Consider the following 23,138-nt stretch of genomic DNA (forward strand, 5'->3'; position numbering starts at 1 on the left):
ATTATCGCAACATGCTGCTTTCATTGCAACAGACCAATAATTGCAGCACAGATTTCATTTCAACAATCAAGGCTACAAACTTGATATTGGTAAATAAACTCATGTGGTCATTTATGTCAATCATGACCAATGATTCTATACCGTCCAGCAGGGGGCATGCCATGTTCAAACCCTAGAAATAAACTACTTTTGTTTATTTGAATTTTGTACATTAGTATGTCTCGTTGTTGTGACTAGGGCTGCACCCAACTCAGAATTTTGCCAGTTGAATCAGATTTGGCTGTTCAGTACATTCCTAAGTACATTCTTTCCTTGTTTTTTCGGTTCTCCACGAGTCCTGTGTTTTACCTGGAAGACTCATGTTTTAATGCCTTTCTTTGTCATCTATGATTTGAAAACTTCAGATTTTCACACAGAGAAAGTAAAAGAGTTTGTTCTGCACATTACACTCAGTAATAGACTTTGTCTGGTGGCGTTCCCTGTCTTAGTCACATTGATGTTTCTGTGTGTTTGTCTCGCTTCTGTGCTGTGTAGTGACTGTGTACGTTCAGTTATGTAGTGCAGGTTGAATACAGCGTGTGTTCATATAATGAGTGATTCAAGTTAGAGATAGAGAGAGAAGCTGATCTGTTTCCAATTTCAGCACCATTATTATCTGCCCATTATTACATATTGACTGCTGCCTCTCTCTGTCTGGACGCTGCCGGGCGCCTCAGAAGAACAGCGCAGGCAGATAGATTGTTAGAGAATTTGCTCAAAGGAAAATTTGGTTTTGTCCTGATGTGACTGCTGTGTTCTCCTGTGACCATGCAGATTCAGCTACAGTAAGGCCAAGTTGAGAAACAGGTTTCTTGTTGTTTCCAAAGCAGATCTGGAGCTTCATTTGAGACCCTTGTGTAAAAAATCTGCCTTGCCTATAACTTTAGCAGAAGACATTTCCCAGTAAATACAAATGAACGGCTGGCACAGACAAATTTGGTCTTTTAAGAAATGTGCTTTTTTTATTCTACTGATTGATTCCTGATAAAGACTTGTCAGTGGGAAATTGTGGACCTACTATATGATCTGTTGTCCCAGTTACAGTATGGTTGACTGGAGTAAAGAACAAAAACTTGACAAAAGATTGAAAACATTGTCATGCGATTGAGGAAGCCCGTCTAACATGATGAAGTCAGGGCGTAAGGATACAGTCAGCTCCCAGTACAGTTAGATACTTAGTACAGGGCTCACGGTTTGACACAGACAGTAGGCTTTGCAGGCATTCACCAAAAATATACTGATGGAGATGCTTGATATGGATGGATGGATGGATGGATGGATGGATGGATGGATGGATGGATAGATAGATGGATAGATGTTGACTTCACCTGGCCAAGAAGTCATCCGTCACATAACCCCCCATAAAAACCACAATGTGTTGTGTCTACACTTTGGTTTTTATATGAATTCAGCAAACACAGTTCATAAGCTTTAGATGTGGTGGATTTTGGTGCATTTACAAAGAAGACCAGTCATGAAGTTTCTGGGTGTTTTTCGCTCCTCAAGTCCTGTACTTCTATGGAAACATAAGACACAGAATTAGGCAGAACTTAAAAATGTCTTTTGTGCAGTATAACATCAATGTAATGACATCAATCATAAAAAGTGAAAAAAGTTGTATTTCTTTATTTTACAAAAAAAAATTAAAAATGGGGGCTCCACGTGCTACATATATTTAAATATGGATATTGTTGCAGCCTTTAAAAGCTATATTTTTCATAGGATCTGATTAGTGTGAACAGTTTGTTTTTGGAGAAATTCTGATTGAGACATGTAGAATAAAGTTATGTTGATGACACATCTTACGCAGATGTATTATGTAGATGGTTTTTTAAGACATGCCTTTCAAACCCATTAGGGGGCTGTGGGGTTCAGAGGCTCAACAATTCCTTTGAATTACTGAAAGAAAGTCTCAGGAACTGACTCCCTATGACCTGAAAATGTTTGGTTCGACATGTTTAATAGGCACACATGTCTGGGCATGGATGAGGGGTTAAATGGTTTTCTGGCATACGTAGATGAATGGTAACTACACAACCTTATTTTCTCCGTAATTTCAGCTGACTGGATATATCTCTAGTCAACCACATGCTCTACACTGAATACACCAAAGATACAGCTTTCCTAATCTCACCAATATGCAAACAAGACCCACTGTAGACAGTGGGTATATAGTGCATAGGGGAGATTAAAGGCAAGTGACGACCTTTTCTCCATGGCTCTGTTCCCAGTTAATATTATAAAAAGCTATTGGTTGTGGTGGGTGGACTCAAACAGTGTTAATCCCCCTCAGAGTCCCCTGACCTCCTCAGCCTTTCAGCCTGACCTTCATCCAAACCTATTCTGCATATGTTACCATTGTAAAACCCAGAGTATTGATTAAAGGAGAATGCATCTGTCATGTGTGTAATCAATCAAAGTACTGTGGCCCATGTTTTATGTAACTTTTGTGACGCTATTCAATGACTTTGAGGTTGAGGTTATCACATTTTGTAAATGGTAACCAATATCCTTTTTATGCCACAAGATTGCCTGTACAGTATATGATCAGCTTTTATATGTTGTTTGCTTAGCCGGATGTTGGCATTTGAAAAGCATGTATTCACTGTATTGATAGCATCTATTTATTCATGAAGACAGTTGCTCTGGAAAGATGTGTCTTCATTCATCCAGCTATCAATAGAAATCAGCCCATAGGAAAGTCAGAGCAGCCACTCCCAAGGCATTGCTGCTGAAACCATCACAACACATTATGAATAAAGCCAGCCTCTTTCGTTCAACAGAAGGAAGCAGCTCAACAGGCCAAAATTGAAGCCAAATTTCTTCAACTCTGAGGGAATCCACGAATCACTTCTGAGGATGTAATAGAAAACAGTTCGCACCTTTTGAAAGAGCGAGGCCAGTGGGGAAATTCCAGCACTCAACTGGCCGCACCAATGTATAACTTCATCACTCAGCTATTCAGTCCGTCAGTCAGTCAGTGTGGTGCACTTCTTTCTGCTGTCGTTATTTTGGAGCCTGACTGATTGGATTTGATTGAAAGTGCTTATTCACCAAAAGCACAAAAAACCCCACCTGTAAATGCAATGAAGAGGCAGTGTAGATTGATTAAACCAAAACAGATCTGGAAATGAGCAAAAACACAGAAAGACAAATTAACTGAGAGCAAATGATTAAGTGGAGCAGGCTTTTCTCAAGGATCTCTCTCTGTTTGGCTCCACTCATTGGCCTGTTTCCCAGATCCTACCTTACTGTGCTTCATTAGATGGACGTCATTCCTACAGTGATGAGTGGTGCCCTGTCTTCAACAGACCTAGTGCCTGGCATTCAGGCTAGAAAGCTGAATTTTTGTCTCACCTCAGAGACCCCTTTTCCTCCTGCTTTGAGACTGTTTTCAGATCTGTTTGGCAAGCTTGAGATGGCCTCTAATGTGACTTTTATGCAGGAGTGACTTCAATCTAGCCACTCTACCATACAAGCCAGAGAGCACAGAGATGGATGCACTCCTTGCAAGTTCTCTTAGCCCTGCAAAGGAACCTTCAAGCTGTTACAGTGCTCGCTGGCTTATTGGGCACCTCATTGATCATAGCACACTTTGTATTTGTAATGCTGGCCACCAACCTCCTTGTCCTGTGGCAGTTTGAGCAATTAGAATGCATTCTTGCTAGACTTCTCCTCAACTTCAACTTTAACTTCAGTTTATTTGAAGATCACACCACCCAGAGAGGCTCTGTACACACAAATCAGTAAAAAGAACAGCAGAAAAGAAAACAAACAATATTACATGAAAAGTACATTCACAACACACACACAAACACAGGTTATAGTGTTAATATGACAGTTAAGTTGAGGTTAGTAATTTTAACCAGAGATCATACAGTGTAACCAAAACAGGATTGGAAAGGCTAGCCTACTTGCCAAAGAGGAAAACCAGTCAGTGATTTTGATGGAAGATAGATGTGTGTCATCAGCATAGCAGTGATACATTATGTTGTGTTTTTTGATGATGTGACCCAGGGGCAACACACAATACAAAACAAGAGTGGCCCAGGTACTGATTCCAGTGAAACACTGTGTATATACCTTTGAGCAGGAAAACATGTGTTGCAAACATGGTGGCGGTTTTTGCCCAGAAACTGGTTTAAAAAAAGGACGACTTACTAGGTGAAGCACAGGGCTCTTTTTATGCAGTGCACCTGTATATGGAGTGGTAGAATCCATTACCATATATTGTATGTCACAACCACAGCTTTCATCTCCTTCAAAAGTGCCTTCTCCACACCATGACACACTGTCAATTTGGTAAGTGAGTAGGTAGTCAGGACTAACATTCTCATGCAATGTGTGTAGAGCTGCAGCTGTGCTATGAGTGTCAGCCCAGATAGTTTACATTTGAATTCATGTTCTTGTACATTTTGAAAATCTGGTGGGGGTGGTGACTTTTTATTAGTACACAAATGATGACTGAGTTCTTTTTCAAAAAGCTGTGGTGGAAGTAGCTTGTTGTTACAATGCTAACAACTAACTGACACAAGAGACCACTGTTCACACCCTGTCTCACACCCTGTCTCACACCCTGTCTCACATCAACACCATTTTTCCCCATCTGAACCAAACGTAACCATAGAGATGGCAGATCAGTTGTTTTTGTAGAGGTCACATGTGTTGTCAGGCACTGACAAACTATTCTGTCGTTTAGATGTGAGGACTTTTTGGTTAAATCATGTACAAACAGGACATTGTTCTTTTTATTCATTCAATTTAACAATTATTTTCGAACACTGGCATCCCCTCAGCAATGCACCAACTTCAGTTAAATGTGTTATCATATTCTGCCTTGAGGACAAAACTCCCATCACATCCAAACTGGTTTGGTATGTGCATGGCCCAGGACAGGAGGGCTCTGCAGAGGGTGATTAAAACCAGCCAGAACATCATTGGTACCCATCTGCTGAGCCTCAGTGATATCACTGAGGTGAGGTGTCTGTGCAGAGTCCAAAGAATACTGAAAGACAATAACCAGCCCAGCCACATTGTGTTCACCCTGTTGCTGTCTGGCAGTGATACATAAGTACCTGCTGTACCACCAGACTGCAGAGCAGCTTCTTTCGTCAGGCTGTGAGTGTGTGTATATATAAAATTAGCAAAGTTGCTTCTTACAAACTTTGACTTACAACTTACAACAGCTGACTGACTTTTTCAACCTAGCGCATACACGATACAGAATTAGATCAAACTACATCGGTTGACTTATTCTTACTTGAGTCAATGCCAGTAGACGCTCCGAATTAAATGACAGAATAGATCGCTTGTAATTGCCCTCCAGAAATACACATATGAGCAATTTCTGGTCTGATGTCCCCATCATCAGGACAACATCACTTTACAACACTATGCAAAGTCTGTTGTGGATGAATATTTAACTTATTTTCAGGGTGTAGTTATTGACCAAACAAGTTAAATACTAAACTGAACTGATACTGAAGGCAGCCATTACCTAGATCAACACTAGGTTGCTTACAGCTAAGTCAGACAGAGAGGTTCTCTAAACACAATGTTTCCCATATACCCTGTGGGACTCAAACTGAGTGCTTGATCTGTCCTTTGAAAACCGTTAAATGAACCCTGTGTTCCATGGAGCTGTATGGATATGATTGCTTGTCACTATGTTTTTTTTTAATGTTTAATGTAGCCATAGGCTGTCAGTCACAGTGAGGCAGTATTGTATTGACAGTCTTTGTGAAAGAGATTTGATCCAGAATCATATGTCTTTTTGAATAACTAAAAAAAAATCTATATACAGCCTGCATAGGAAGTTTAGGAATAGGTGTGTGTGTGTGTGTGTGTGCGCATCTGTGTTCGGTGTTTTATGTTCAAAAAATTGCAAGCACTTAAGAGAGACAGATGAATGTATGTAGGTATAGTAGGGCATTTCAAGTAGCTACCACTTGCACAGGTGCACACACCTGTACTAAAAGTACACGACCAAATGCACATGCGTATGGTATTTTGATTTTTTTTTTAAATTGACTCTTTTCACTCCCATCATACGGATACAATGAAAGATTTAGCTCAGAAACACTGAAACAACACTTTTTTTTCCTACATAGTAACTATTAAAGCTTCTGTGAGCAGTTTGGCATAAAGCAAAGAAAGAAGATACAAGTACTAATTTCATCGGGTTGAAATCAAGCACATTTCAGCGAGGAAAAGGCAGCCTCAATGAAACACTTTAAAGTCTACAAGACTAGAGCAGGAGAGTGCAGAAAGGAAAAAAAAGTAATGAGACAGAGGACCTGTAGCAGACAGGTGTGGGCAGAACAAGGTCAAACACATCTCTGTACAAATGGCTGGTGTTTGTGTACTTCTGCACACACAGACAAACATGCTTATATAAAGTCAGCTATAAGACTCAGACTGTGCTCTCTTACAGGAATCTAAATCAAAGCTAAACATCAGATGGAGGTAGACAGAAGTTGTGTCTCATTTCTTGCTGATGACTGTCCATGTTGTCAGCTGAAATGACAAGTGTTGCTGGCTAATTTTATCATCATCGTCGCTAGCTAGCTAATTAAGCTAATGTTAGCACCATGAGTCTTCAAAGTACATCACAGAGGTGACTGTTAGTTATTTTGGACTTCAGTCTGCTGTTATTCACTGTCATAAGAGAACGTGTAAGTCGAGCCAGATAATCTGAGCATCATTTTGGTTGGGTGCTTTATCTTGATATTGATATATCTTGGTAATATTGGAAAACTTGGAAAGTACCATCCAGTTCCATGTTAATAAGCTCCAACTGCATGTCCTCTTGTACTCTGTCACACATTTCCTCATTTTCACAGAAATGTTGGCATTTGGGACACTGGAGATGAGTCAGGAAGTGCCCGTCACTGCCGTCACTGATGTACCTCTCAAGAAGTTGAACCTGTGCAATAAATGATTTCATGTGTTTGTGACACAAGCCCGTCTTTTCCTTGCAAGCGTTTTTATCACTGTGTTCATGTGGCCACTGAGATCAATTAAAAAAGGATGGTCTGCCAACTACTTGGGTTGCTCAGTTCAATGAGGCAGTGACTTAGAACTGTCAATTCCAGATCACAGGGAATAAAACCTCTCCAAAACTGTCCTGTGTCTGAGCCAGCGCATGTATGAATGGTAATTATTAGCCTGTATTGCCAATCAATTTCTGACTGGAAAGCCAGAAACTTCTTGCGATTAAGTGCTCATGATCAAATGAGATCAGCAGTCACTGAAGGCTAAATAAATCTATGAAGGCTTATCTTAGCAGCTTTCACCATGGTACTCATCACATCACCCAGCTGGGCAGCTCTGTTGCAGAGCCCTTCCTGTGACTGATATTCTCATATTGTGTTGGTGACACCTTCGTTCACAATAGGAACTGCATGCCTGCTGTGCCTAGTTACAGTTGGGAAGCTATGAATGGGCAATAGCTGTTTAGGGGAGGGATTTAGTGATCAGTTGCAGCCAAAGACCAATGAATGAAAAACAGCCTGTGTAATATTTACATCTGATTTATTCAGGTTGCAGCCAGTTATACAATCAGTAACTAAGGCTACACATTGTGTGAAGGAAGAAGAGCTATAATGGGGCGGTTAAGTGATGGGACCACCATCTTTACCACTTTTTCTGCGTCATGTTTAAATTTAGCCATGAACATTGTATTGCACGTCTTGAATCTTTGTGTCAGTCATGACATTAAATTCAGTTAAATGAAGGCCTTCAGACTCCTTCTGCTGGTAACATCCCTCCTGCCTTGGTGGGCTGGACTGTGTCATGAAACCTCTGCAGGGTCTCATTCAGGGCATATGTGGTGAAGTTTTTGTGCAATGAAGTCTTGCAGTGTATTAACAGCCCATTTTGTTTTTGTCCTTTGTGTGTGTGTTGATCCCGTCTTTTTATCTTCTGTTTGGGTTAATTCTCCTGGGGTTAACTAAACTGAGCCTACCTTATCTGTCGCCGCTCTCACTGCGCAGCGGCTCTGAAAGTAAACACATACGTTGCCTAGCAACCGCCTCCCACTGTGCGCAGGCCGGAAGGCAGGATAACGTATTTCTTTACAGTTATTCAGAGAAATCATGTCCAATGTGGAGAAGTGACGGGACATCCCAGTCCTGAGAGAGACGTAGCTGGAGACAGAGTTTGGGTTCTGTTATTTTGTACTGATGGATAAAAGTCCCGCAGCAGCTGATTTCTGCGTTCAGCGTCAGACATTAAAAATGTGTCTCCAGTTTTGTCTCCACTCAGCAGTCTTTTAGCATGTTGATCGCTCATGCTGTGTTTCATTGTTTTTTAGTGTCTGTCTGCTTCAGTCTGGTCACTCTCTGTGTCCTCAAGTCTCTTGTGCCTTAATATCTCTTCTCCTGTCTGTCCAGCGTTGATCTTTACTTTTCTTTTTTTTTTGGCTGGGGACATGTCATTCACACATCAAGTGTTTTGTCCTCTCCAAACAAATTGAAATTAATGTCTGCAAAATGCTCCATATTTTGTCACTCAAATCAGCTGATGATTTGTTATTGAGCTTGGTACATTAACAGATTGGCCCTTTAGTCTGTGATTGTTAGGAATTCTTCAGCAGGCGGTCTGTAAAAAAATAAACACTGCTGAAGTTTGGCGATTCACCAATCAGCATTGAGTATTTAAGAGTGCTGTGTGCTAATTAAGAACAGTGAACAGACACTTTCAGTGGAACTTCTTAGTAGGTGTCCATTATCAGGAATTAATGGACACCCTGCAGCTAATCAGAATTGAGTATTCACCCAGACCATGATATAGATAAATACAATAGCTCTGTCTTTTCTTTTGCTGGTGTGAATCATACAGAAAGGTGTTTAGAATATTTTGACCTGCTTTTAAATATATGGATGAATATAAACTTGCCATATACATGTTATCTCTGACACAGTGTTGTAATAAAAAATCACAAAGGTAAGTTACCAGAGGGCTGTTGTATTTGATTGCTTTACAGTATGCAGGGGGCGTATCTTTCTGGTCATTCAATAGATAAGCGACAGATGAAAATAGCATGCAAATAAAACTAATGTGGAATTGATTGGAGGAGCAGTGTTCCTGCAGCTAATTGGTTGTCTTTGCTGTCTGAGGCTTGATTTAGGAGTAAGCTCCTGTCTGTCATGTCAGTGTTAGTAAAATGGATGAGGATTTCACTCTGCTGCCTGTTGCACTGAATTTGTGGGATTCCAGCTGAAGAAAGGAGGCCATGTGTAATGCTGCTGCTATGTTTAGAGCCAGGCCAGACAGCTCTGGACAGAGACGGCAAAGGAGGACAGGGGTTGGCCTACTGGCTGGCTACTTATCTCACAGGGTGGCTTCCTGATTGGTTGGTTTGATGGCTAGCTGGATGACTAGATCACTGGCTTGTTGATTGGTTGTTGTCTTGTTGGCTGGTGATGTGACTTGATGGCCCATTAAATGTTTCGGGTTTTTTTTTAGCTGATTGGCTGTCTGACTGTCTTGGCTGGCTGTCTGACTGGCTGGCTCACTGGCTGCTTAGGCGACTGGTTGGCATGTCGGCTGGCCGATGGCAGTCTGAGCCCTTTGTGACATTGCTGGCGAGCGGTCTGACCTGCAGCGTGTCACAGTCAGAATGAGGTCAGCACCGCTCAGCCACTCGAGTGAGCACGAGACAGTGACATCACAGCTCCAGCAGTCTGAGGGGTTTATCTCTCTCTCTCTCTCTCTCTCTCTCTCTCTCTCTCTCTCTCTCTCACTCACACACACACACACACACACACACACACACACACACACACACACACACACACACACACACACACACACCCACTGTCACCAGAACTGGGTCAGGTGCCAAGTATTCAGAGGCTTCCATATTAAGCAGTGCTAAATAATGCAATTGATTGAATTTTTTTTCAGTCCACAGAATGTCTACTTGTCTTTTGCTGTCATTGTGTTTATGATAAACTGAAGACTGCTGTTCATTTGTTTGTGCTCTCTGTGGTTCATAGTAGTTCATAGAGTTCACGTGGTTGCACACATGATAAGCAGGTCCAGTTGTTTCTATCATTCTCTGAAGCTGAAAATTTCTTCACTACTGATTGAAGAAGCAGTATTAAAAACGCTTTTACAAATATCGAAGCCATCGCTTCTCATCCCTAGCTTGCAGCTATTGTATAAAGGTTCCACATTATTAGAAGGAGAATCTTCAGAGCTGGTGATTATTCTTTGTGGATTGATCAAACAACATTGCATATACTCATTCAATCCACAGTCCATACAAATATTGGTTCATGCAGCTTCAAAGAAACATGCAGACGTTGTTTCTGAGCTCTATGGAATGGTTTCTTTATTCCCTTTTTTTTCCTGTTGAATCAGAATGATGGAAGACAACATACCATAGTGACAGGTTATTCTAAAGACCAATGGGTTATCAGTTAATAACAAAAGTACAGTTATTGGTGTAGGGATTAAGTGGCAACAACCCTGATTCCAAAAAAGTTGGGGCACTGTGTAAAACATAAATTAATACAGAATGCAATCATTTGCAATCGAACCGTGTTTACCGACAACAGATTTCCGAAGTCTTCCTGAGCCCATGTAGTAATCTCCTTTCTACAATCACATGTTCACAAAGTGTTGAACCTCCCTCCATCCTTGCTTCTGAACCACTGAGCCTTTCCAGGATGCTCCTTTCATACCCAATCATGATACTATCACCTGTTACCAATCAACCTGTTTACCTGTGGAATGATCTAAACAGGTGTTTTTGGAGCACTCAGTTGAGTGTCGGTTTAGCAAGTTATCACATTCTGTTTTATTTATGTTTACACAATCGGGGTTGTACAAGGTTGTTCTTCAAGGAACATATTAGTGTTTTCTGAATTTTAAATTATTATTAACTGAGTAAGAGAGAGAAAGAATATGTCAGTGTATTTTCTGTTGCTACTAGATATACATATCAGTATGTATCTGTGTTTGTAATGTTGTCTCAGCCCTGTCTGCACCACCTTTAAACATAGACATCTTTTTAGGAATAACCCAGTGGCCCTCGGGTCAGCGAACAGGCTCCTGTGTTGTTCAGTAAAGCCTATAATACAAACAGACAGCCTAATTACTGTGGATGTTCCATCCTGTTTGGACAGCCAACATGCTTTTTTGTACAGGCGCTGTATGTCATACTGACTACACATAATTTAGTGGCTTTATGTAGTTTCTTTTTGTTCACATTTGTTCAAGTTAAATTTAAAAAATAATGTTCAGGGGAAATATTTCTGGTAATAATTTTTTTGTAATTAAACGGTCAGGCTAGTGATAGTCTGTATTTATGTTTTTGTCAAGCAATCCTATAAGACCAAAACCAACAATATCAGTACTTTCTGACATCTCTACCTTGACTGTGGCTCTGAGCCCCAAGCCATTAGATCATACTGAAGAGATATGAAATATATGGTGTAATTTTGTTAAGAATGCTCAAACAACTGGGCACTGTAGTTGCTGTAGTTTTTAGCATTTGTTACTCAAATAGGAGGAAATAGTACATGTGTTTTGGGGCTATTCTTAGCAGCAAGTTCATCGACTCTAGCTAGTATTTTTGGCAGCAGGATGATATATTGGGGATTGACTTTAATAAACTACAGTTTATGTTCGTTGTAATGAAAGGACATGTCTCTCAGTGCAACAGTGTAGCTCACTAATTTGGTTTAATAGTTTTTGGACAACAGTGGAGCACTATGGCACAGAGCAATAAGATACTGCAAATCAGGCTTTACATTCACATGGATGTTTTTCATGGGCTTTGTCGACAAGGAGAAAATGATAGAATAGCACCAGACTGACCTATTAACTGCAATTCAAAGACATAAAACACCAGTAAAAGTAAAAAGATTGAAAGTGTTTTGACCAACAAGACAAGTAAACCATGCAGGTTAAAGCATCACCCTGCCTGACTGACTGGTCTCTTTCATGGATCCCACAATTGAAAGTAGTCACATTGGCTATGGCTGCAACTGACAATTCTTTTCTTTATAGATTAATCTGCAGATTACTTCCTCAATTAAACAACTGGTATTAAAACATCATAAAACAGTACAAATCCAAAAATAATGAACTCACAATGCATTATTTATTTATTATTTAACAATTAAGCAATTATTTAATATTTTCTTTCGACCAACTGATCAACTAATAATTTCATCTGATGTAATGACACACTGTACGAACTGTCTGTTTGTGAATGGATTGAGAAGCCCACATTGCCAGAGGATCAGTTTGAAGCCCTCCACTACAATGTTGTATTGTTCACATTAATATTTACGGCGTCCCACATGAATTACATCCAGCATTGCTCTGTATTGTTTATATAAGCTATGACTCCTCCAAGATAGATGTAAAGCAGAAGCACAGCAAGGACATGAATCAGGAGAAGTACAAAATATTCAGTTTTGGCTCTGTATGGCTCTCAGCACTCTAATGTCTTTTTTATTTGGGATAAGTTCTCATACTGTATATCTGAAGTGGTGACTTGAAGACTGTGTAAGAGAGGGTTTGTGTTGGCTTCGGCTAGTCTTTCTGTCAGCAGGCTATCTCAAAAACAATTGACAGAGTTTTAGAATATTCAGCACAGATAAATCTTCAGGCGACAGTTGATTTTATATTAGTGTTAATGTTTGCAGTTTCTTTTTTTACTCATAGCTATGACAGTAAGTGGAATATAAACTTGACTCCAACTCCTAGACATTTGCCAGAAATGACTTCATTCAGAGTTCTTTAATATTGCTTTCTCGTTTGTCCTGAGTTTGGCCTTGTTGCCAAAACCAGCATTAGCTTTCACTGCAGTGTTAGCTGTAGAGCCTGTAGATAAGCACTTAAATGGGGAATAGGAACTTTTTTTGTGTGGTGCTGGATCAAATTTATGTCAGTTGTTATCACTTGCCTTCTTGTTTGCTTGATGGCTTTTTGTACTTGCTTTAATTTGCTTTAGTATAAGTTGTAGTGCGATGTGTTTTGTATTTCCTGTTTTTAGCCCTGCTAGCACCATGGTTCTAGGATGGTATTGTTGGTCAGTCCATCAACCACTCAAGTCTGATTCAGACTGGAATATCTCCACAACTATTAGATATATTGCCACTGAACTTTGTACAGCCATTCATGGTCCCCGGTGTGAGACAATAAATTCTGTCAATGTCTTGACAAATACTGGATGCATTGCCATTATATTTGATATAGACATTCATGTATCCCCTCAGGATGAATTGATGAATAACTTAGGTGATCCCTCGACTTTTCATCATTAAGTCAAAATTGCTGTTTGTCTAAATCTAGTAGTATTAACAGTAGTTTCGGTAGTCCTTCAACTGTCTCAGGTTAGATCTACAATTACTTGTGTTCATATGTGAATGTAATGTTGGAGAATATCAAACCGGCATGAAGCTGATTGTGGACAACGGAGACAAAATTATCTGTCATTTGTATATTGTAGGTGAGAGGGTTTTCACTTGTTTTTCCACAGGTTTGCTAAGATTGAGATCAGTGCATCCAAACCCATTATTCCATTTAGAGAGACAGTGGTACGTCCTCCAAAAGTCGACATGGTGAATGAAGACTTGGGCAAACAGCAGAAAGTAGCCATCATTCACCAGGTGAGTCAACCCCACCCTCACTGAACTGTAGTCCAAAACAACATATGACCAGTTTCATGAATGCATGGCATCTTTTCTTTACTGAGGATTTTATGTCTCCTAAGTCTTTGCTGGGAAGTAGCATACAGGAGATTATGTCTTTTACAGCTATGTGTTGAAGTGGCCAGGGTGTAATAATTTGGAGAACTGGGCAATAGAGGCCTGCTTCAAATAAAGGTCTGGTTCCCAGTTTTCCTTTTAACTGCCAGTGAAAAGGAGCAGTGGGGCAAGAAGCAGATTTGTTGGATGTACTGACAAACTCATAAAAACATCCCTCAACATGCCATTGTGTATGTGTTGCAAGGTGAAAGAAGATGCCTCTCAGGGCCGCTTGTCTGACACTCTCCATGTGGACCCTAGTGGTCTCGTGACCCTCACCACTCCCAACAGACTGGCCACTGTAAGCGTCCGGGCGATCCCGCTACCACAGGGTAAGACCTGGGCACATGTCAAGCAGGCTAATGGTCTCAGTACACTTTAAAAACGTGGTTGTATGCTGTGTCATCCATACCTAAAGGTAAAAGTGTGTATAGCCTTTCCAAATAACCACACCACCAGGCCCTTTCATCATAGAGAGGGACAATACACAATAAATTACACCAGTTAAAATAATGATGCACGCTTTCAGACTGTCACAGGCAGTATTTGTTTTGTGCTTCATTGTTTACACGAAGACAGACAGAGAAGTTTAAACCTTTCCTACTTTCGCACCCCCACATACCTGGCCAGTCATTGTGTGAGGTGGACGTCATTGTACATTGTCTCTTGTAACAAAAAAAAAACAATTACAATTTTCAAATGTCGCCCCCGCACCCTCGCCATTTGATGGAGGTTTAAGGCACTCTTAAACAATCCAACAAGCACTTTGTTTGAAGCATACTGAGGCCTTAAGGATTCAGAGAAGTAGAAATCCTCTCTAAGAATTGATTTCTGTTAAGCTCAACTTTATTTTGCCGTCCATTACTCATTTTCTTTTAATGAAACCAATCAATAACCAGTGAAATTCAGTGGTCTTAACTCATTTAAATTTATTTTCTTTGCCTATGAGATAAAAATCCACTCTGGTGGCACACTCTTTCCTATGACTCTACCTCAGCCCTGCTAGGTTTTATTCTAGCAAACCATGGATTGATGTATACCTTGGGACTCAGATGAACATAATTTAACTATGTGTGTGTTAGAAAACCAGCTTGTTGTATCAGGAAAGCCAGGTTAAGGACTGAAATAAAATAATAAAATTGTTCATAACATACTAGATGTGATTTGTAAATACAGCAGTTCTGAAGTGTCTCATACGTTAGTGTCACTGTTCCATGAAACCATGTTAATGTTTTTTCTCCTTTCAGAGGTGACCCTTCTGATGGAGAGTAGCATGGAGCTGATTCGGACTGTAGAGCAACTAAACATGTCTCTGAGGGAGGGGAAGAGCCTGGATGTCAGCCTCAGGACCCTGGAGGCCATTGCTGGATTCAAGGCCCAGCTGGAGAGCCTGCTGCAGGGGAGGAAGTGGAGGAATGCTGTGGAGCGTATCTGGTCCTTTGGGCCTCGCAGGTCTGGTTCACACGGATTCTGACTGCTCCAGGATAGTTTTATAGTAGTGACTGGAGTGACAACAACATGGTTCTCATGGAACTAAACATGCTATTAAGAAGAACAGAGTAGAGTGACACTTTCCTAGAGGAGGTTTAGCCCTTATTTACCTCTACTGCAGAACTGGTAACCAGACCTTTATTTGAAGCGGGCCTTTATTCCTAATTTGCTCTATTTTTGTCTTTTGTCTAAATCTAGGCCCATGACTGACAGCCATTTTAGATTGTTTGTCCAGATTATCCAGTCCAGTAAAATATTAAGTCCAAAACACTATAATAAACTAAAGATGTTGCATCATTTCAAACTAGATGGCAGATGTTTTCCTTATAACTCCAGTAAGCGTGTATGTTTAGGTGATATGTCTTTTTCAAAATGGCCGCTGCCATCTGATCTTTTGATTGACACCTCACGACCAATTAGGATCTTCCATTTCATGTCCACAGCCTACAATCGCTAAGGTGACTCCACATTGATAAGGTGTGCCTGCCCCTTTCCTTTCATGTAAAGATTGAGCAAATTGCAACCAGCTGTGTAGATGACTGGTGCTTTGCATAGCCAAAGAAATATATGCTCCTTCATTGACTAACTTTACAGCCAGGATTTCAGTGAAAAAAAGGGTTATTACAAAGGGCTTGAAATGAAACAAAGCAAATGGCCTAAATATAAAGACAGCCAAAATGTAAGTATAGATGGCGTAAATATAGATGATATTTATCTAATAAATATAGTAAATACAATTTTATAGTAAAGGTCTAGACATACCCTTAGAGAAACCTATGTAAAATATTCATTTTTTCTGGCACTGTTTTCCATTTTATTGAACTCAGGCTATGGTTAAAAAAAAAAAAAAAGCCAATCCTTGGCTCATTGCTTCAATTAGCTTAAGACCTATATCCAATCTTCCTATTTGGAAACAACTTGTACAGATCCCGGACAACAATTAAATCTTAAATTCCAGTCTGGTTTTCGCCTGGAGCACAGTACTGAAACTGGTCTGTTTCAGGGCTCTAAATGAATAATCTAAATTCAAATATATAATTGAATTTTTTTTTTTAAAAAGTGATCTGGGCTGCTGCACTGAATGCACTGCACGGAGAGTCACACAACCAGAATTTCAGTTATCTGGTAATGACTTTTTTTTTGCACTGTGAAAATGTGTTAACATCTGACATACTTAAATCTCAACAATCATACCAGCTAAAAATAACTCCCAAGATAGATGTGAAAGTACTCTGGCTCAACATGCTGTTTTTGCTGCTTCTCTGATGTCCGTCCTCTCTCTCTCACTGTTTTCCCAATTTCGGTGAATTAAGGCTTTATTTTGACCAAACAAAAGTTGGTGGTGATTGTTGGATTTTGAACCGTTTTATGATGATAAAGTAGCTGTTTCTGTGTCTGGAGTCTGGTGGCTTTGGCAAGAGCTGCATTCTGGTTAAACAAAAACTGATCTTACTCTCCAAGCTCTATCTCTGTAGGGGTCTTTTCCATAATGTTGTCAGACATTTAGAATAACAGTCTGAGCCTGTCAGGGGCAAAAACAAAGACTTTTAATGGACATGCATTGAAACTCGCGCAGGGATTACAGTGCAGCCTGTTTCGTGGCAGCCAGCTGCAGCTCTCTCGCTCAATACAGGAAAAATTTGTTGTCCCCACCAGTCACTGCATACAAAAACATGGGAAAATAGGGTCCATAATCCCAGATGATATTTCACAGAATGCATACTGTATGTCCGACACAGAAATCATCCGAGACACATGGACCAGCACCAACTGGAAACTCTGCACACATCGTCACTTTCATTGATTAAAAATGTGATGTAGGTCAAGCTGATAGGAGCGAATAATTCAACAACACGATATAGGACATTATTTTATTTTGTAATCTTTTGCTATGTGGATCTTAATAAAATAAATAAATATAAATAAATATACCTTTAGAAGTATTTTAAGGAGTTTTTGTCTCCTCCCACCTTGGTTATTGTAATTCACTGTTTACCACCCTTACTCGCTGTTTTGTGTCTCGGCTGCAGTTGGTCCAAAGTATGCCCACTAGACTTCTAGCTAATGCGTGATGTAGGTCACATAATACGCCAGTACTGTCCAGTCTCCATTGGTTAGCCATAAAATGCAGAAGTTATTTTAAACTGCTTTTAATCAATGACAAAGCACTTCTCGCTCTGACCCCATTTTATATTTCTGATAAATAAATGTTCCCTACTTACTTTGCTTACACAGCATTGTAGCCTCTTTCATCTCAGTGTTTTAGTTTTATGGCCCACAAGTTTACTGTTTTGGTTCAGTCTGACAGCTCTCATCAACCTAATTTCCAGCAGCAGTTTTCAGTAAAAAAAAGAAGCTCTGTGCTCTAATATGTAATGTGTTTACCGCCTGGTGTCTCCAGGTCAGCAAAAAAAAAAATCTGTTAATTAATACAGCTCTTAATCAAATTTCAAAATATATTTCTTCCCACTTTAAATCAGAGAAACAATAGCACTGGTGTTCACTCAAAATTCCATGTCATCTTGAAAAACTGAAAAAATTTGTGTGAACATGAATATAGTCCCTTATAAACTGTTACTCACCATGTTACTGTCCTTTTTTTCAGGTATGGTCCCAACATTCTGCTAAACAATGTGGAGGGCTACCAGCGGCCCTCAGTGTGGCAGTGTCTGGCCAGAGGAGACAAAGCTGGCGAGGCTAGAGCTCAGGCCGCTGTTATACGAGACTTTGATAACAGCATCGTTAGCGGCTTCCAGCTAGCAACTCTGTCAGGGCCCATGTGTGAGGAGCCCCTGATGGGAGTGTGCTTTTCCATGGAGAGGTGGGACATCCAGTCATCAGCCTTGCCACAACATCAAGGCTCTTTGGAGGGGGACTCCATATCCCATGAGGCTTTATCAGACAGCACAGTGGAAAGAAGCACTGAGCCTAGCCAGGCCACGCACAGGCCAGAGGCCGCTTCAGCAGACTGCTACGGGCCAGTCTCTGGCCAGCTGATAGCTGCCATGAAGGAGGCCTGCCGCCACGCCTTCCAGGCTCAGCCCCAGAGACTCATGGCTGCCATGTATACCTGCGAGATCATGGCCACCGCTGAGGTGCTGGGTAAGAGAGCATTGTCAACAAACACACAAAGAAAATGTTATAGGTGTGACAATTATCAATCTCTCTTTTTTTCAATGTAAAACAATTTTTTTTAATAGTAACTATGAAAACAAATCACTTGCCTCTTCCTGTCTATCCATGTGCGGTAGATTTTGTCCAGGCTTTGAGATATGTGTCTTCGAACTTGATATAGTGGAACTTTTTTTTGTTTTTGGTGCTCACAGCACCGTTAAAAAAATTCAACAGCAACATGTCTTTCCAGTTTAACAGTTACTCCAAATCATCCACAGAATGCACATCGTTTATAAAATTAAATATTTCTGAGGTAGGAAGTAGTTGATATGAGGACAGTACAGAGTGAGGTCTGTAGATGGGCACTGTTATTCTCTGTCCATCACTGTTGAAACTGACAACTATTTTCTGTGTTACAGGTTTCTGAAATGTTCTGTTTAAATATGCACATAATTCATTATCTAATTACGGTTTCATTATCCTATATAACGCTATGACTGATATATGAACAAACCCCTCTGTCAAAACCTTCAGACTGTAGATAGGAATAAGACTGGAAAGCTTGGTGTGTGTAAGTGCTAGTGAAGTGGAGATTTCTGGCGCTAAGTAAGAGGAAAACGCCCATTTTGCCTTTAAAGATAGGTATTATAAAGTTCCATACATTTTTAGACTCTACATGTGAATCGGGTAAACATAGATATCGCCATGAAACCTCGCCAAGTTTTCTGAAATTGCATGTTTAAATCATGCTTTATTTTAGTGAACAAGTGCTTATTTGCATAAATGTCCAGAACAGAAATCTGAACTTGAATAAACACCTATATGTATATTTTACTGTTTTCTTTGTACTAATCTGAAAGAATTATTATTAATTATTAATTATTATTAATTAGAGTTATGGAGACAAAATAGCACAAAATCACACCATTTTTCACCTGTTTTCACCTGTAGTGTCCCTTAATGCCACATGTGTCATTTTTCAGTGCTGTGACACAAACACAACAGAAATATAATCCCACTCACCTGTATTGTACAATGTGGAGACAGAAATCTCAGAGCCAAATGTCTCAAAACCTGGACAAACAAAACCAAAAGTATCTGCATGGCCAAACACCATACATATGTCATTCATGCCTGACTGAGATCTGATCACAAGGTGAACCAGACCACCTCCAGATGTGGTCTGGCTCACTTTGTGATCAGCATGAGAACAACAGCTGAGACTGCAGAGCTTAGTATGGACTAATGCACCACAACGCTCCCTAAATTGTTGTCCTCTGAAAGTCATTAAGATGAAATGTCATGTGATGTGTTGGTAAACAGTATCTCCAGGCTGACTAACTGAGGGTTAACTGGAAAAAAAATCCTGATTTTTAGTTCCATCGGGCTGTTTGTGATGCACCAAAACCTCTGCTCATTCTAACCTGTGTCCTATTAGATGAGTTACAAGTTGTTTTTTTCAAACTTGTGTACGCATAATTGGCCCGTAAAGTCGATTCTGATTTTAGTTTGCCACCGCTAATGTTAGCTTGTAATCAGTATCAATGCATTTCTACTTACACACATCAATTTCCTTTGCCTGATGCGGATTGTACCTGTTGTAATGTGATGCAGATATGCCATTAGGTATTTCCAATTCAATCAGTATCCAGGTCCAGGTAGAATTCATCAATGTGTCCTCCAGATCACATTTGGCTAGTTTCATGAATAGAATAGTGTGGTAGTGTATTGTCTGGCCACATAAAGTGTTTTCAGTGTTGTTGTGTTACTCACTTGCCCTTGCTATTTGTTCACACATGCAGAGCCCTGCTTCTGTTATTACATCACTATTGTGTTCGAACTCTTTTGTAATGTGTGGAAGTGTGAACCTTGTCTCTCTCATCAGTCTCATTATATGTTATTCTGTGTCTGTGTATCTGGTGTCTATGTTAAGTGAGTGCCCATGTGTTCACTCTGTGTCTCTCCTCATTCTCAAACTTCATGTAAAGTATTAAGAAAGGGCGACTTGCATAGCCATGAGGTTTTATGCATTGTAAATTTTGTGAGCTGCTCACTTCCAAGAGACCATACGCAGACACCCAGTGTATATGTATACAGTATGTATGGAACTGCGTCCATCATCCATACTGCTTTCCATGTCTGTGTTCTTTTCAGGTTATACAGGGGTTTGATACTCACATGCCTTAGGTATTGAAAGAGTTATTAGTGTTAGTATCTAGTCCTCCTGCTAACACTGGGCCTAAAGAGGTCCCTTCCAAATGCAATGGAAGAGGTCGGGGGCAAAATCTGTCTTAAAGTTCCGGAAATTATCGCAAAGCTATGGCTACACCACCATGCAAAAGGGTAGTTCAAACTAGAGCTACAGCAATAAATAAGCCAAGTAAATATAGAGTATTGGCCAATATATCTGTAGTGTTGTATGTGTTTGTCGATAAGTAACAAAAAAAAGGCTGTACAGAGATGCCGAACTAGGTCTGAGGTAATTGTCATATTTGTCCACCAGAGGGCACTGACAGGTCCTCAGCTGTAAAATGTTTACGTGGTAAAAAGTTAGCCAGTGTATCGTCAGTGCCGGTCGGACTGTGATTTGAACCTTAGTCTCCAGTTTGACCTTGAAAAAGCTTTCTTGAAAACAGTCTTCCAGGGAATCTGCTCATATACTGGGTGTGTCCTGACCCTCTGTCTCCTCCTGTCCCAGGCCGAGTTTATGGTGTCCTGGGGAAACGAGAGGGTCGCGTCCTTCATGAAGAGATGAAGGAAGGGACAGACATGTTCATTATCAAGGCTGTTCTTCCTGTGGCTGAGAGCTTCGGATTTGCCGACGAGATTCGCAAGAGGACCAGCGGATTGGCCAGTCCACAGCTGGTCTTCAGCCACTGGGAGGTGATTATTTTATGGATATATAGATATATATCAAGCAACAGGGCTGTTGGTTCCAGCTTGTTATACAAGCCGATTTAAATCTGCACAGCTTCCAGTTTCTTTAATTAATGACTGACTGACTGTTGCTCTGAGGTATTTGTCTCTTTCTGCCCTTTCAGTTGTCAGTCTGGTTGAACCATCGTACAGCATTTTGTTGTCTATGTATAGGACATAACTTCTTTTTGCAAACCCTTCATACAAAATAACATCTGTTTGTAAAGAGAACTTTCTGCAGCCTTGAAGCATGAAAGAGCATTCAAAAATATAAGGTAGTCCTCTCAGCCATCTGACTGTACTGAACAAGCTTTAGTGGTAGGCCATGCCAAACTTTTGACTGCTAATGTACCTGCTGAGTTCCTTAAAACCACTGGCATGAATACTGACCATGCAACCGATGCAGCTGCACTGGAGCTCAGAAGCTGTCAGGGGCCATGTATGCAATATAAGAGCTTAACTCCCCTAACCTTTTTCCATTGGTTCTCTGTGGTAGTGTGTATCTTATCTTATTTCTATCTTATCACTGTGGATGTAATATATTTTTGGCCACAGACAGTTTTTGAAGGCACCGTTTCCCCCTGTGGATAAAAGCGAGGAGACCCACATTTTCACGTTTGCTTGACAGACAGCACAGCAGCAGCACACGGAGTACACTGCAAGGTTTTTCCAGTCTACAGCATTTTATCACGCCGCTGTCGTCTGACTTTTCAAACCTAAGTCTCAGACCTCACGCTTATTTTTCAAGTAGCAAATTATTGCTTATCAGTCGTATTTAAACGAAGTGACTTTGTGTTGTAAGTTGTGTTGTGATGATGACATAGCAGTTATCTGCAGCTGTCTGGAGTGGTTGTGTGTGTCTCTGCCTATTTGTGCACACAAGCATGTACTTGAGTTTGGGGGAGGGATCGGGGGCACCGTGGCCAGACACAGTTATGTTGTGCTGCAACTTAAAACCATAAAAGTATGGTCGGGAGAATTTGTGACGCTCTAAAGGCAAAGGATGGTCTCACCAAATGCCTGATTCAATACTCAATTTAGTTTTCTTCTGTTTACCATATAAATGAACGCCATGCATGGCATTATTTTTGAAAGTGTCCTCACTGTACAGCGTTTTTTCCCTGTACTGTGTATATCTCCAGTATATATGGATTAATTTTAAATATATGCATTTTAAATTAAGTCTGTAAGGCAACAAATTGTAGAAAAGGCAATACTTTCTGAAGCCATTGTACATATACACACTCATGTGCACACACATACTGGAGTGGGACTGAGCTTGTTATATGGGGCTGTGGGTCAGTGAGGCTGTCTGGTTAATGAGATTCCCACAAGGGAGTTGGGATCAAAGCTGCAATAGACAACATGTGCATTAGACCGTTATACCTGCTGCTCAGCCGGCTTGAGCCGCGGCACGCGCAGACACGCATGCACATCTCAGCGTCCAGCCGGCGTCCTGCGGGCCATATGGGCAGTGTCAGTTTGGGTAATGGATCATGTTATCTGTAAAGAGAGATGATTCTCCACATGGAAGAATATTCTCAGTGTGAGTTGTTTTAAATTTTTGTGTTTTATTTTTACCACCTCAATTTCAAAAAAGTTGGGACAAGCTGTATAAAACGTAAATTAAAAAAATCATTTGTACTCGTGCAATATTAGAATATTTTAAACTGGGCAAGATCACATTTCCTATGTGCAATAATGTGAATTCATCCAGATTATTGTTTTCTTATTTATCATATCTTGCTTTTTTATTGATGCTTCTTACTGTTGCACTTTCCCCTTTACAGCTGTAACACTGCAAATTTC

General features: G+C 40.4%; 1 protein-coding gene across 2 annotated transcripts in view; it reads left to right on the forward strand.

The window, feature by feature from the left end:
• The window catches only part of efl1 (elongation factor like GTPase 1), an 81,289-nt gene that overhangs the window by 51,632 nt on the left and 6,519 nt on the right, over positions 1 to 23,138 (forward strand). For both annotated transcript variants that reach the window (XM_041933627.1, XM_041933619.1), the window contains exons 18-22: positions 13,541 to 13,670; positions 14,014 to 14,140; positions 15,056 to 15,260; positions 17,905 to 18,401; positions 21,112 to 21,296. In XM_041933627.1, coding sequence (XP_041789561.1) covers positions 13,541 to 13,670; positions 14,014 to 14,140; positions 15,056 to 15,260; positions 17,905 to 18,401; positions 21,112 to 21,296 — 1,144 coding nt within the window. The remainder of the gene's footprint in view (positions 1 to 13,540; positions 13,671 to 14,013; positions 14,141 to 15,055; positions 15,261 to 17,904; positions 18,402 to 21,111; positions 21,297 to 23,138) is intronic.

The sequence above is a fragment of the Chelmon rostratus genome, chromosome 1, assembly GCF_017976325.1.
Source record: "Chelmon rostratus isolate fCheRos1 chromosome 1, fCheRos1.pri, whole genome shotgun sequence".
NCBI classification, from domain to species: domain Eukaryota; kingdom Metazoa; phylum Chordata; class Actinopteri; order Chaetodontiformes; family Chaetodontidae; genus Chelmon; species Chelmon rostratus.